The 13365-nt window shown below is 36.6% G+C and overlaps 1 protein-coding gene across 1 annotated transcript; it reads left to right on the forward strand.

The window, feature by feature from the left end:
• Window positions 1–3132: 3132 nt before the first annotated feature.
• On the forward strand, window positions 3133–11905 carry LOC107774183 (ARM REPEAT PROTEIN INTERACTING WITH ABF2). Its single transcript, XM_075237785.1, has 19 exons — window positions 3133–3623; window positions 3763–3923; window positions 4799–4971; window positions 5064–5184; window positions 5265–5339; window positions 5458–5552; window positions 5714–5789; window positions 5904–6011; window positions 7025–7153; window positions 7247–7315; window positions 7465–7524; window positions 7775–7898; window positions 7991–8130; window positions 9780–9843; window positions 9933–10012; window positions 10627–10691; window positions 10782–10899; window positions 10995–11119; window positions 11634–11905. Exons 1-19 carry the CDS (start codon window positions 3374–3376, stop codon window positions 11725–11727), a joined length of 2127 nt encoding a protein of 708 aa, XP_075093886.1. The 5' UTR covers window positions 3133–3373; the 3' UTR covers window positions 11728–11905.
• The last annotated feature ends 1460 nt before the right edge of the window (window positions 11906–13365 follow it).

Below are 13365 nucleotides of genomic sequence, written 5' to 3' on the forward strand. Positions count from 1 at the left end.
CCGAGATATGGGCCCGAGGGCGGTTTTGAACCAATTTCGGAATTTGAGTTATAACTTAGTAATTTCTTGTAGAATTGATTCCTTTAGCCCGTATTGATTGTATTACACTGTTTGTGGCTAGATTCGGGTCATTTGGAGGCCGATTTGCGAGGCAAAGGCATATTAGAGTAGGGATATGCTCAGATTGAGGTAAGTAACACTTCTAAACTTGGTTCCGAGGGTTCGAAAGCTCGAACTTATGTGTTATGTGATTGGTATTTAGGTGACACATATGCCAAGTGACGTGTGTGCGGGCGTGCACCGTGAGAACTATGACCGGTCGATTCCATGGCATTGTATAGTGGTTCTATCTTGTTGGTATTCGTGTTTTCATCATGTGATAAAGTAATTGAGTAGTCACTCATGCTAGATATCATGTTTAGGCATTATGCCAGTACTGTTGGGTCCCATAGTGGTCGTTTATTGCTGTTGTCTTACTGATTTCATTGATATTTCGTACTCAGTCATATCCATTCATTTCATAGAATATCTCAGTCTCTGTTGTTATTTATTGATACATCGTCATTTTTTCCAGGCTAGTATCATGACATTATGAGCCTGTGAGAGAGAGACCTGAGGGATTTATGATTGAGTGAGGCCGAGGGCCTGATTATGAGTGACATTTATGAGATCGGGCTGCACGCCGCAGCGGTTATACTGATTTATGATAGCGCTTGAGCTGAAAGAGCCCCTCCGGAGTCTATACACACCCCCAGTGAGCGCAATTGATTATATTGAGGGATGGATCTTCCCTGGACATGGATCTTGTCCGAAGCATTATATACCTGGAGATGGATCTTCTCCATGGGTTGGATTGGCCCTACTCGGTACTGGGTGACAGATTGTCAGTGATGTATATATTTCGGGATGGATCTTCCCTGGGTCGTATGGGCCATATACAGTACCGAATGATTGAGCATTTGAGATAGTGAGCACATGAGGCTGTCAGCACGTTGCATCACATACAACATGTGCATTGGCATGTAGAAGTAAAGAAGTTATATTCTTCATATCATTCAGATTTGATCCATTTTACTGTTTTGAGATATCTATCGAACTTGAAAGCATGTCTACGTTTCTGCATTGTTATTTTCTATATTGAACTGTGCCGGTTAAGTTCGTCACTACTTTCAGTCCACATTTTGGATTTGTTACTTATTGAGTTGGTTGAACTCATACTACACCCTGCACCTCGTGTGCAGATCCAGGTGCTTCCGATTACGGCGACTGCTGAGTGAGGAGTCGAGATCTCGGAGACTATCGAGGTAGCTGCATGACATTCGTAGGCCTTAACACTCCTTCATTATCTTTATTTGTATTTCAGTTCTTATTCCTCAGACATTGTAGTAAGCTGTATCCTGGTATAGATACTCATGTACTCGGTGACACTCAGATTTTGGGGAGAGATTTGTATTGCGTTGTGATTTTATTTTATTTTTTAAAAAGGTTTTTCCAAAATATTAACTGCTTCCGTTTAATTTTCAAAGCTTTTATTTGGGTGAATTGGTTGAGTAGTTGGCTTGCCTAGTTCCACGATAGGCGCCATCACGACGGTCGGTTTTTGGGTCGTGACAGCTCCACGGTGGGCGCCAAACTATTTGCCTGTAAAACGGTACTGTTGAATTTATACGTGGTTTCTAGACAAGTAAACTAATTTGATCCTGAAATAATATAATAATTGAAGAAATACATAATAATTAGCATTAGAATGTAGATGAAATAGCAAAGATGATGTTTCCGTGAACACGGTTCCCGAACACAGTAACGATGAGATCTAAAAGCAAGAAAGCGAAATTGTACAAAGCTTTGTATAGAATATAGTATATGTTCTTGGCAGAAAATTCATGTCATTTACAATGGTAACTGAGCTCACTATTTATAACTATGCCTAAGAAAAAAGGTCTTAGGATCATGTCCTCATTTAATATCAATTATGAGGGTCATTGATGAAGATGTAAGGCCAAGAGTGGGTTGCTCTAGTTGTGAGCATCCCCACTTCCAGGTTGTGAGTTCGAGTCACCCCAAGAGTAAGGTGGGGAGTTCTTGGAGGGAGGGAGCCGAAGGTCTATCGGAAACAACCTCTCTACCCCAGGGTAGGGGTAAGGTCTGCGTACACACTACCCTCCCCAGACCCCACTAGTGGGATTATACTGGGTTGTTATTGTTGTTGTTATTGATGAAGATGTAACGTTGAATATAAATGCCAAATTCTTTGTAATGAAGCGTCGCTTTTAATGCTGTAGAATATTCCTCAGTAAATACTGCCGGGCGCAGAGCATTTAATACACTTTTATGAACGTTATCCGTTCGAGTGACTACTGCAGTAACTGCATTCGGTCCTCAACCATCTCATTTTGAATTTCACGTGTCCTCCTTTTAGTCAGCCACATGTCATATCATATTTTACCATATACAATTGTATCTCTAGTACTAATGAAATTACATCAAAACACTACCCACACTCTATTGCAATTACATCCCATGAGTGAAGACAATTCACATAAAAACTCGTACTCGTATGAATAATTGCATCGGGATGTCTTGTTTCGAAGTTGGAAAATCATTTCAGTGAAAATGAAAATTGCTAGCATTTTAACAGCAATTGGTATTAGGGAATATATTTTATAATACAAAACTCAAAATATGACCTACGTGTTTCCTGACAAGTGACAAGTCATAGTAAATAAAAAAGGGAATAAAGTAGAATTCAACAAAAAGTTACAACACTAATTAAAGGATGTTAAATAAAGGCTCACAGATAATCAGACAAATAGTACTACTCCCTTGTCTCAATGACTTTTTCTTCTAATTTGTTTTTTTTAAAAATATTTTTATATTTAAAAAATAATTTAATTACAAACTTTTCGTCTTATTTTTAACAAGACAATTTATAACTACAAAAAGTTTATAATTTAGTACATATAAATCATAATTTTCTATCATTTTTTTTCATATTCGTACTCAATCAAATTCTATCGTATAAATTAGGGCGAAAGGAATATTACAAGCTGAGCCAGTTCAGCATGAAGAAGGCTGTACATTACTTGATTCGCGAGTTTGCGTTATAAAAAGCTTTTTTGGTAGTGTATCGTTGGCCCTATAGAGGATTAATGGCGGGAGTCCTCCAAAAATAAGTTTAAATACCCAAAATTTACTGTTTTTGTAAAACGCGGGCATTGCACGAAAAAGGTCCCCGGGTACAAAAAATAAAAACCCAAAACAAAGCACTCACATAAACATTTCATTTTTATCCCTAAAGTGCCCCCACACACACTACACACACTGATTACTCTGTGTCACACCTTTTCTCCTTTTCCTCCTCATCTACTCTCCCATGGAGAACCAGAAGCACAGCGAACGCTCGTCGGGCTCTGGTAGAAGGAGCTTGAAGAGAAAGCTAAACGAAGATCGCGAAGACGATCGTACGGTTTCTTCTTCTTTATCTTCGGAAGAAGCTCATCAAGATCTGGCGCGTGAAGTCCGTACACAGGTTGAGGTTCTAGAATCTTCCTTTTTTTCATCCGAGTCAGATCGAGCCTCTGCAAAACGTGCTATACACGTTCTCTCTGAATTAGCCAAAAACGGTAACTCAAAACTCTCGGTTTTGTTTTTCATTTCCAGTTGATCAGAAATTTTCTATGTTCGTGAGGAGAGTTCGATAGCTTTTTTTAATCAGTTTGAGAGATATTAAGTTTTGATAATTGAGTATTTGTGTTTTTGTAGAGGAAATTGTGAACGTAATTGTAGATTGTGGTGCTGTTCCGGCTTTGGTGCAGCATCTAGAGGCGCCGCCATATGTGAGTGAAGGTGAAGGTAGTCACATGCCATACGAACATGAGGCTGAGAAAGGAAGTGCTTTTACGCTTGGGCTTCTTGCTATAAAAGTAAGCTTTCAGCTCGTTTTTCAGATTTTTCTCAGAGTATTATCATTTATACTGTATTATAGCCATCTTTCAGTGATGCGGTGAAGTAAAATCAGTCTGTTTTTGCAGATGATTTTATAAACTATCTCAAAGTTCTGGTGATAGTCATATTGTAGAAAAGAGCTTGCTTTTGCTACTAGAGCTATGTATTATATGGAACAAGTTACAACAAATGAGATTTTCATTTTGCTGTATTATTGGAGCACTTAGTTTGATTTATTTGTGCATTCGTTTGCGGCAAGTCAAGACTACTCAAAGTTCATTGACAAGGGCATTTACCAAATATGTCGCAAGGGCAATTTTTGAACAATCTATCATTATAACTTTACTTGTATCTTAGAAGCCGAAATTATCTATTAAGAAGAAAGGGCAACTCAATGCCGGAGATCTTAAAGATTTTTTTTGTGTGAAAATCAAGTAAAAGGTTAATTACCTCAGTGTATTGCAAAGTAGATAATTTCCAAGTAGGAACATGTGCAGATCTAAATTAATCTTAATCAGTGTACGAAGAGTGTTTTGAGTTAACTGCCTGCTATATCGATATTTATGTTGTACTTGAGCAAGAAGCCTACCAAATTTGTTCGGTCAATCAACATTTATAGCCTATAAATGATTTTCCATCATCGCAACTTCATCTAACTCATACACTTGGAGTATTTGTTTTTTTCTTCTTCTTATGTACCTTCTTAATTTTTTGTATATCATGCTCATACTGAAAAGAAATTTGCTTTTCTACTTCGTTCTGGATAGTCCGTACGTTATGTACTTCTGAAACTCAGAGGAGTAGATATTTACTCTCTCTCTTCTTTTATATATTTTTAATTTATGTCTGACAGCCAGAGCACCAACAACTCATTGTTGATGCTGGAGCTTTGCCTCATCTTGTTAATTTGCTGAAGAGGCACAGAGATGCTCAGAACTCTCGAGCAGTCAATGGTGTTATTCGTCGGGCAGCTGATGCAGTAACGAATCTTGCTCATGAAAACAGCAGCATCAAAACTCGTGTTAGGTTAGTTTGCTCCTTATCTGAAAACTTTGTTATTTAGCATGTGCAGAAAGAAGACCTCTATTTCTTACTTCATCTGTATTTTGTGACTATAGGATTGAAGGTGGCATCCCTCCACTTGTTGAGTTGCTTGAGTTTGTTGATTCAAAGGTGCAGAGAGCAGCTGCAGGAGCCTTACGAACTTTGGCATTTAAGAATGATGAGAACAAAAATCAGGTTAATTGCTTACAAATTTATCTTGAATATTTCTATGGTTATCTGTTTGATTTATGTTAATTTGTGTGAATTGATTGTAGATTGTGGAATGCAATGCACTCCCTACTCTTATACTAATGCTTCGGTCTGAAGATACTGCTATCCACTATGAAGCGGTGAGACGTCATTTAATGTTATGATAAACTAGCACATATGATATTTAATATAACCCAGGGTCTTGGCTTTGATTCATCTGGTAGTCATCCACAAAGCTAATTAAATTGTGGGTGGCAGGTTGGAGTCATCGGAAATCTGGTGCACTCATCACCAAATATCAAGAAAGAAGTTCTTCTTGCTGGAGCTTTACAACCTGTGATTGGGTTACTTAGGTATAATGAACTCTCATAACTTTTGAGTGACCTGATCATGTTAACATTTCTGATACCTGCGTTATTATTTGCAGAGTCCTCTAGAAGGACCTACCTGTGCAACTATATGCTCTTTTCTTTTTTTCCTCTGTGTTTTGCTCACTATAAATCTTTTATGCCAGTTCCTGCTGTTCAGAGAGCCAAAGGGAAGCTGCTTTACTGCTAGGACAATTTGCAGCAACTGATACATACTGTAAGGTTGATTAATAAGCTCTATCACTTTCTTCATAGGAGAAACTTTTTATTTAAGTAGCATTACTGAACAACTTAATCTTATTTACACAATGTAAAATCTATTTAAACCTCTTGCAGATTCATATTGTTCAAAGAGGAGCAGTTCCACCGCTAATTGAGATGTTGCAATCTCCAGATGCTCAACTAAGGGAAATGTCAGCCTTTGCTCTAGGGAGGTTGGCGCAGGTAATTCCTCATCCTGATAAATCTTGAGGAGCACAATTTTTCTTGTACTTGTCATGAAAATCTGTTTCTATTCATTCTTTTGGTAGTAGCACTTGGACTATTGGCTGTCTAATGTAAGCTTGCCATCCAAGAATTATCTTGTCGACTTTCAAATGTTCTTAGGGATGATTTATCACAAACTTGCATTTGATGATTACTGATTTTGGTTTTTCAAGTGTGAAGCATGCTAATGATCTCTTTATATGACCTTTGTACTGGTCCCATTGGACTATTGATTGTTCTGCTGCTGCAAAAGATTTCTATTAAAAATGGTTGATTATGATAATCGTTTGTAGATGAGCAACTGTTAATTCACATAGTTTTTTTTTAACATTCACTAACTTCGGCAGGTCTTGAAATATTATGTGGAGTAATCTCTAAGAGGATAAGAAATTAATGCTTTTGGGGCAGAAAACATATGCAAGGATAATAGAAATGATTTCTCAATATGGAAGTTTAATCAACCCTAACCTTTTGGAAGCTATAGTACTGACTCTGAGCAATATCATAAAGTGGATTTTGAGGATATCATCTTCATCACTTAATTTTCTGAAATGGCTCGATCTCTTGTGATTTACAGTTTCTACTGACAGGCTTCTTCAGATCTGTATCATTTCCTCATCACTAGCTCTGTTTCAGATGTAGATAAATGATATGTGGCTCTATATCTCACAATTTTCTGATGCATGTTCGACGATCACATGATAACAGTTTTGAAAAGTAACATTAATTAAACTTTAATAACCCAAGCAAAATGGTTTATCAAGATACTATGATGTTCCTAATTATGGTAAAGAACACTATTTTAACTTTTGCACTTCCTTGGGAGCTCCTATTTCACTTCAAATATGAGGAATGACAGTGCCAGACCATTTTCTTCTCTTCTTCTCTTCTTCTTTCTCATAGCACTTAATTTGATTTGAGGATTTAGTACTACGTTGTTGACCGGGAGTTAGTGGTTGCATGATGTTCAGGACACACACAATCAGGCTGGTATTGCTCACTGTGGTGGGATTATCCCATTGTTGAAGCTCCTTGACTCAAAAAATGGATCATTGCAACACAATGCTGCATTTGCTCTATACGGGCTTGCTGATAATGAGGTGCTGCATGTCACCAGATCATATATACTCTTATTATAATCAGTTTCATGCATTTACATGCTTCTTTAGACTTACTGTGACTTTCTGCTTTAGGATAATGTTGCTGATCTTATAAAAGTTGGAGGTGTTCAAAAGCTTCAGGATGGAGAATTTATTGTCCAAGTATGATCTCTTGACTTCGCCTTTTTTGTGATTCTTCAATTTTATGCTTTTCTCTCAAGGATAAGTACCTTTGTTACCTTAAATGAGTTGCATTATTATTGTTGTACATATTGCCCCGAGCTCCTAAATTGAGTTCACTGACTATGCAGCCAACTAGAGATTGTGTAGCAAAGACATTGAAGAGATTAGAAGAGAAGATCCATGGACGAGTAAGTTTCTACATCTTAAGTTATTTGTTTCTGTGAGTTTACTTTGGTGATGAAGGACATGATGCATACCGGAGAACATAAAACCATGAGTGTATTTTGTTGGTACCAATAGCAAACTTTGTCTTCTGATGACATGAATGCAACTTACATCCCTTCTCCACATTTTAATTTTACATGTCTCAAGGTGCTTTTGTTAAATCTTATAGGGTTAGTCATCCTTATATGTAATCTCTTTCTCCTTCTTTTGTAGATATTGGGCCATCTGATATATTTGATGCGCATTGGGGAGAAGGTTATTCAGAGACGAGTTGCTTTGGCCCTGTCCCATCTTTGTTCACCGGATGACCAAAAAATAATTTTCATTAATAACGATGGTATATGTTTGATTTAGACTTGAGATTGGGTTTTATGGGGTTCTGGTTAGGCAATGACAATATCTTCTTCTATGTCGATTATGCAATTCTAGGATTAGAGTTGCTTTTGGAGCTCCTTGAATCAACAAACTTGAAGCACCAAAAAGATGGCTCTGTAGCTTTGTGCAAATTGGCTAACAAAGCTAGCTCACTTTCGCAAGTCGATGCTGCTCCTCCATCCCCGATACCTCAGGTTTGTTTTTCTTAATTTTCGGTCTGATTGCACTATCAAGGTTCTTCAACTTTTGCTTCGAGCAGGATTTAGATTATTGCCTTTTACTTTTTGGTTTCTGTTTCATTTCTCCACTGCTATATCTGTAGTGCTTAGTCAGTCTATCATTCCTTGACCTTACTAGGACCTTTCATAGATAATCAAAATTTCACATACATCTTCATTGCCTTCTTGATTTTAGAATAATTGGCATAATTTTAGGATAAGGCCTAAAATTTACATCTACGATAGTGTTACTTCAAGAGGCAACTGTGGATTCAGATTTAGACATTAATTGTGGATTGTGAAACTTTTAAGTTTATTTATAGATATTTATGTGTTGAAACAGTTTCTGCATTATTACCCTTGACCCATAAGAGATGGTAATAGTGTTGCACCCAAGTGTGTGGCCTAGTGGTCAATGAAGTGTGTGAGAATCATGATGTCTCAGGTTCATATCCCAGCTGAGGCAAAAAACGCTAGGTGATTTCTTCCCATCTATTCAAGCCTTGGTGGATAGAGTGGTGGTAGGTGACATGTATCTCGTGGAATTAGTCAAGATGTGCACAAGCTGACCCGAACACCACGGTTATCCAAAAAAAAAAAGAGATGGTAATAGTGTTGTCGTGGATGTGAACAGATTTCTAGGGATCAAAGATGCAACCTTTGTAGAAGCATAAACTCTCCTGCATGGTCATAGTCTTATTCAACCTATTCAAAACTTTGCATATAAGAAAGGTATTTGCTTTGGCCCTTTAGGAAGAACCTCTGTTTGCAGATCTGATCTTAGTGAGAGAGTTGGGATTAGGCTTTCACTAAAAGAAGAATTTATACTAAAGGGAGGAAACAACTCTTTGAAACTTATAATATAACTAATGCAAAGTTAATATATTTGGTCATCTTTTCTTGTGGTTTCTGATATTATCGATTGTTGTTTCCAAATTTACATGCTCATCCCTATGGTTGTAGTTGTTGACTGCAAATACTTTATGTGACCCTTTTGGTGATCTTCCTTGCTGTCTGTATTCAGTGTAGATTGGACAACATCTCTCTCAATGTGATGCTCCTATCTTCTTCTTGATTCGCCCCCCCCCCCCCCAAGGTTACTAGGAGGTAGTTGTGTGTCTAATGTCTAATTTTTTTTTTTTCCAAAGCAGTGCGCTATGAAGACACAAGACTTAGATTTTTCCCTCAATAGTTAGTCGAGACTGGAAACTATTGTACATCTTGAAGACCTGAAAAGTAGTTCCCCAACCCCCAAATGAGGAGGAGCATCTGCTCCAATTCTTTTAGTTTCTGCCACCAGGTTAAGGTGTTAAGTAGGCCATAAAGTGGGCTTAGGGTGACTCTTCAATTTTGAGGATGTAGATAATGCCGAGTTACTTTTGATGACATTTGGGAGAATTGGATGTTTTGCATTTTGATGAAATCTTGCTGCTTTTAGCACCCAATATTGGCTATTTGGTGCTGATTGTTTTGACCATTTTATGTTCTCCTAAACTGTTTCATATTTGGTTGATTGTATTCATTCTTTCTGTCCTCTCTGATCTCAAATTATTAGTGAAGCTTATTCCATCCTGATGCAGTACCTCTTTCCCTCATTTTTCTCTTTTAATTTCTTTTAAATCCAGGTTTATCTGGGAGAGCAGTATGTAAATAATTCTACGTTGTCTGATGTGACATTTTTAGTTGAGGGTAAGAGCAGTTTTACTATTCTAATGTATTTTTCTTCCCTTTTTCTTTTTTTAAATGTTGTATCTTACTTTTTTTTGTGCTTCCACCAGGCAAACGGTTTTATGCCCATAGGATTTGTTTACTAGCTTCTTCTGATGCATTTCGAGCTATGTTTGATGGTGGCTACCGGGTGAGTTGTATTCCTAGCCAAAAGATGTCTACATTCTATGTTTTAAATTTATTCATTTCCTAACTGTGTAAAAGCTATCATCCATTGTAAAAATCAATCTTGACAACTTTAAAGATGGTATCGTGCATAATTGGAGAAGGGTAAAGGGGTAGGCCATTATCTATCGAGTTTCAAACCGTGAGCCTCATGTCTTTTACAACAACAGCCCAGTGAGTTCCTAGGAATGGGGTCTAGGGAGAGTAAGATGTACGCAACCTTACCCGTACCCTAGAAGGGCTCATAAATTTTTATTTTTATTTGACGGCTAGCAACTTTGTTAAGTATGCAAGAGCAGACCTGCTTTATCTTCAATGTTTGTGTAAAATGTTTGTTTCTATTATCTTTTTCTTTTGTACAACAACAACAAACCCGGTGTAATCCCACAAATGGGGTCTGGGGAGGGTAGTGTTTACGCAACCTTACCCCCACCTTGTGCAGGTAGAGAGATTGTGTATGCATGGCCATTGCAAAAGAAGTGACAACTAATAGCCAAAAATATTTGCTTACACTGTGTCAGCGTATCTGGGGTTTGCTTGATACTTTGTTTCTAACAGTCTGTAGATAATGTATTGCAGGAGAGAGATGCCAAAGACATAGAGATCCCAAATATCCGATGGGATGTTTTTGAGTTGATGATGAGGTAGAGTGCACTTTAATTACCATCACATCCTTGGTTCAGATTTTGGAAGTCAATCTTGCATTATTAAAGACAAATCTCTCTTGCTTGCAGGTACATATACACAGGATCTGTAGATGTTAATTTGGATGTTGCACAGGATCTTCTAAGAGCTGCAGATCAGTATCTATTAGAGGGCCTCAAACGTCTTTGCGAGTATGCCATTGCACAGGTGAGTGCTGAGATATTTTATTTATTTATTTATTTTTTTGGGGGGGGGGGGTGTGGTTCTGTAACAATTTTACTAATGATTTTTGTCTTGTCTAGGATATATCTGTGGAAAGTGTCTCTCTCATGTTCGAGTTGTCGGAGGCCTTTAATGCTTTGACATTACGTAATGCTTGCATTCTATTCATTTTGGAAAAGTTTGACCAATTAAGTGTCATGCCGTGGTATGTCCTGGACTTCACTATCCTTAATTAAATTATTTTTGAGTTCGGTGGGTGACGAACCAAACTGCATATCCTTCTAACCTTAATCTCTGGCCAGCCATTAACACACAGGTTTCACCTATTCTGTCAACCTGAACTCCTGAGTATCTGTAAAAAACACGGATTATGAAAAGGAAAAAAAAAGTACTTCAACTTGGTAATTTGTAGAATATGGACTGTTTATTGTTTTATGGTAATTATAATTAAAAGCTTGATCAAGTAAGTATAGCTAAACGCAAGGTGATAAAATGCTTTTTTGTCATTTAAATTTTTGAAACGTAAGTGGTGATTATCAAGTTTTTTTTGTAGTAAATGATAAATACAAACTTATTTCATTATGAGGAAGTGTACGTCTATTTGGTGTGTGAAATCGCAAAGCATGTCATTCAATTTGAAGTGAAGATTCTCATAATGATTAGTATGAATATATAGTTCTCTTGTTATGTGTATTAAGGCATTATAATTTCATATGTAGGTATTCACATTTGATTCAACGTGTATTACCGGAGACTCGTAGTTACTTTGTAAGGGCGCTTACCAGGCCAATTCAAGCTGATATGCGGGTGTAGGTGCTTCAGATTCAGTTTTGTTCTTTTATTAAATTGTAACCACGGGAGAGAGTATGTACAGGAATGGGTTACTGTTGTAATAGTGTCTCAAAATGAGAGCTAATGTAATTCCTCATTGAATGCGCCAATTCCAGATCATCGGATGGTTAACTAGCTTATAAAGTTCACTTTCAATGCTTGCTATGTTGTTCCTAATGGTCTTTGATGAGGTGATAGAATTTCAGCATTCAATCGAAATTTTTAAGGTAGAATTTCTGTGGAGCTCTTTGGATATTACTCAAAATTTTATTACAACACTATCCAATTTGCTAATTTTATTATTATTCTTTAAAAAAATTCTAGAAATTTTTTACTTACCAACAAGAAACTGAAAATTTTCCAATAGAAAATGATTCATATCGTACCAAATACACTAGAAATCGAGCTAATTATGAAGAGTTGGAGATCACCACCTCCTAAATTGGTTAGTGACATTCATTGTCATAAAAAAACGAGCTTATACTAGCACCTTTTTGGTCAAAACATAATATCAAACTAAGTATACAGAAAATAATTTATGATGATGTCTAAGTGTTAGTTGGAACAAATAAAATTAAGTTAAAAGGTAAAAATAGTTCTAAGAAATTTGATTTTTGCTCATTAGGGAGAAATATTTTTTCCATTTTAATGTAAATTTTTTTATCTTAGTTGAAACATTAGAAAATGATTCCCTAAATTTATTTCTTGAAAAAAGGCTTAATGAAAAAAAATATACCAGTAAGACAAAAGTTTGAGTGAATTTCCTTCCACCTTCTAGTGTCTTGGTTTGACTAAAATATTCACAATTGAACATATGAAATTCGATATCAAGTTAAAATTAGTGCATGTTGCACATGGCAGTAGCGGGAAGAAAAGTTAAATATTTATTTTATTAGTCTTACCAAAGCAATTATCTTGTAGATATATTATAAGGTATAAGTCTTGAAGTATTTAAGGGAAAAAGAAAGGCAACTAGTTTTGAACTTGTCTTATCATAGAAAGTTTCTTTCTTTTACCTTCTAGTAATAGTTATTTCACAAAGAAAAAAACTATGATATTTAATAACTCGGAGCCGATGTATTCTTTGGTGGATAACAATATCCTACAGGAATTCAATGAGTAGTAACAGATCTTTGGAAAGTTTCTCCTTCCAAGTTATAATATAAAGTGAATGCGTATCTCTCTTTGGGTGTGTGTGTGTGTGTGGGGGGGGGGGGGGATCTAACCTCCTAAAATATTCACGTTTCATCAAATAGGAAAAGTGTTTACTCCAAAACTCCACACCATCTTGCAATGTAGAAAATGGATTTTGGCAATTGCTTGCATAACATTTGTTGGCCTGCAGCCGGCTTAGTGAATAGTCATTAACATTATTTCTATCAAGAATCAATTTGTTTGGTTATTTAAAAAATGCCAAGCAAAACTATTTATGCAACTTCCAATTTAGTGGTAGGAAAGAGATGAAACTTTCCACTCAACTCGATTCACAAACGGAAGGAGATATATCTTTGGTTAATCCTACCTTTCTTTCTTTTCAAGAAAAGGGAGTCTATTTAGAATGCATTACGATTTGTGAATGATGGATCCTCTTTAGGAAAGATCTGGATTTACAGCGAGGAA

This window comes from Nicotiana tabacum, chromosome 19 (genome assembly GCF_000715075.1).
Source record: "Nicotiana tabacum cultivar K326 chromosome 19, ASM71507v2, whole genome shotgun sequence".
Lineage (NCBI taxonomy): Eukaryota > Viridiplantae > Streptophyta > Magnoliopsida > Solanales > Solanaceae > Nicotiana > Nicotiana tabacum.

Coding starts and splice junctions, on each gene's coding strand:
- LOC107774183 (XM_075237785.1), top strand. CDS start 3,374: ATGGAGAACCAGAAGCACAGCGAACGCTCGTCGGGCTCTGGTAGAAGG. Junction 3,924..4,798: donor TTGGGCTTCTTGCTATAAAA/GTAAGCTTTCAG, acceptor TATGTCTGACAG/CCAGAGCACCAACAACTCAT. Junction 11,120..11,633: donor CAATTAAGTGTCATGCCGTG/GTATGTCCTGGA, acceptor TTTCATATGTAG/GTATTCACATTTGATTCAAC.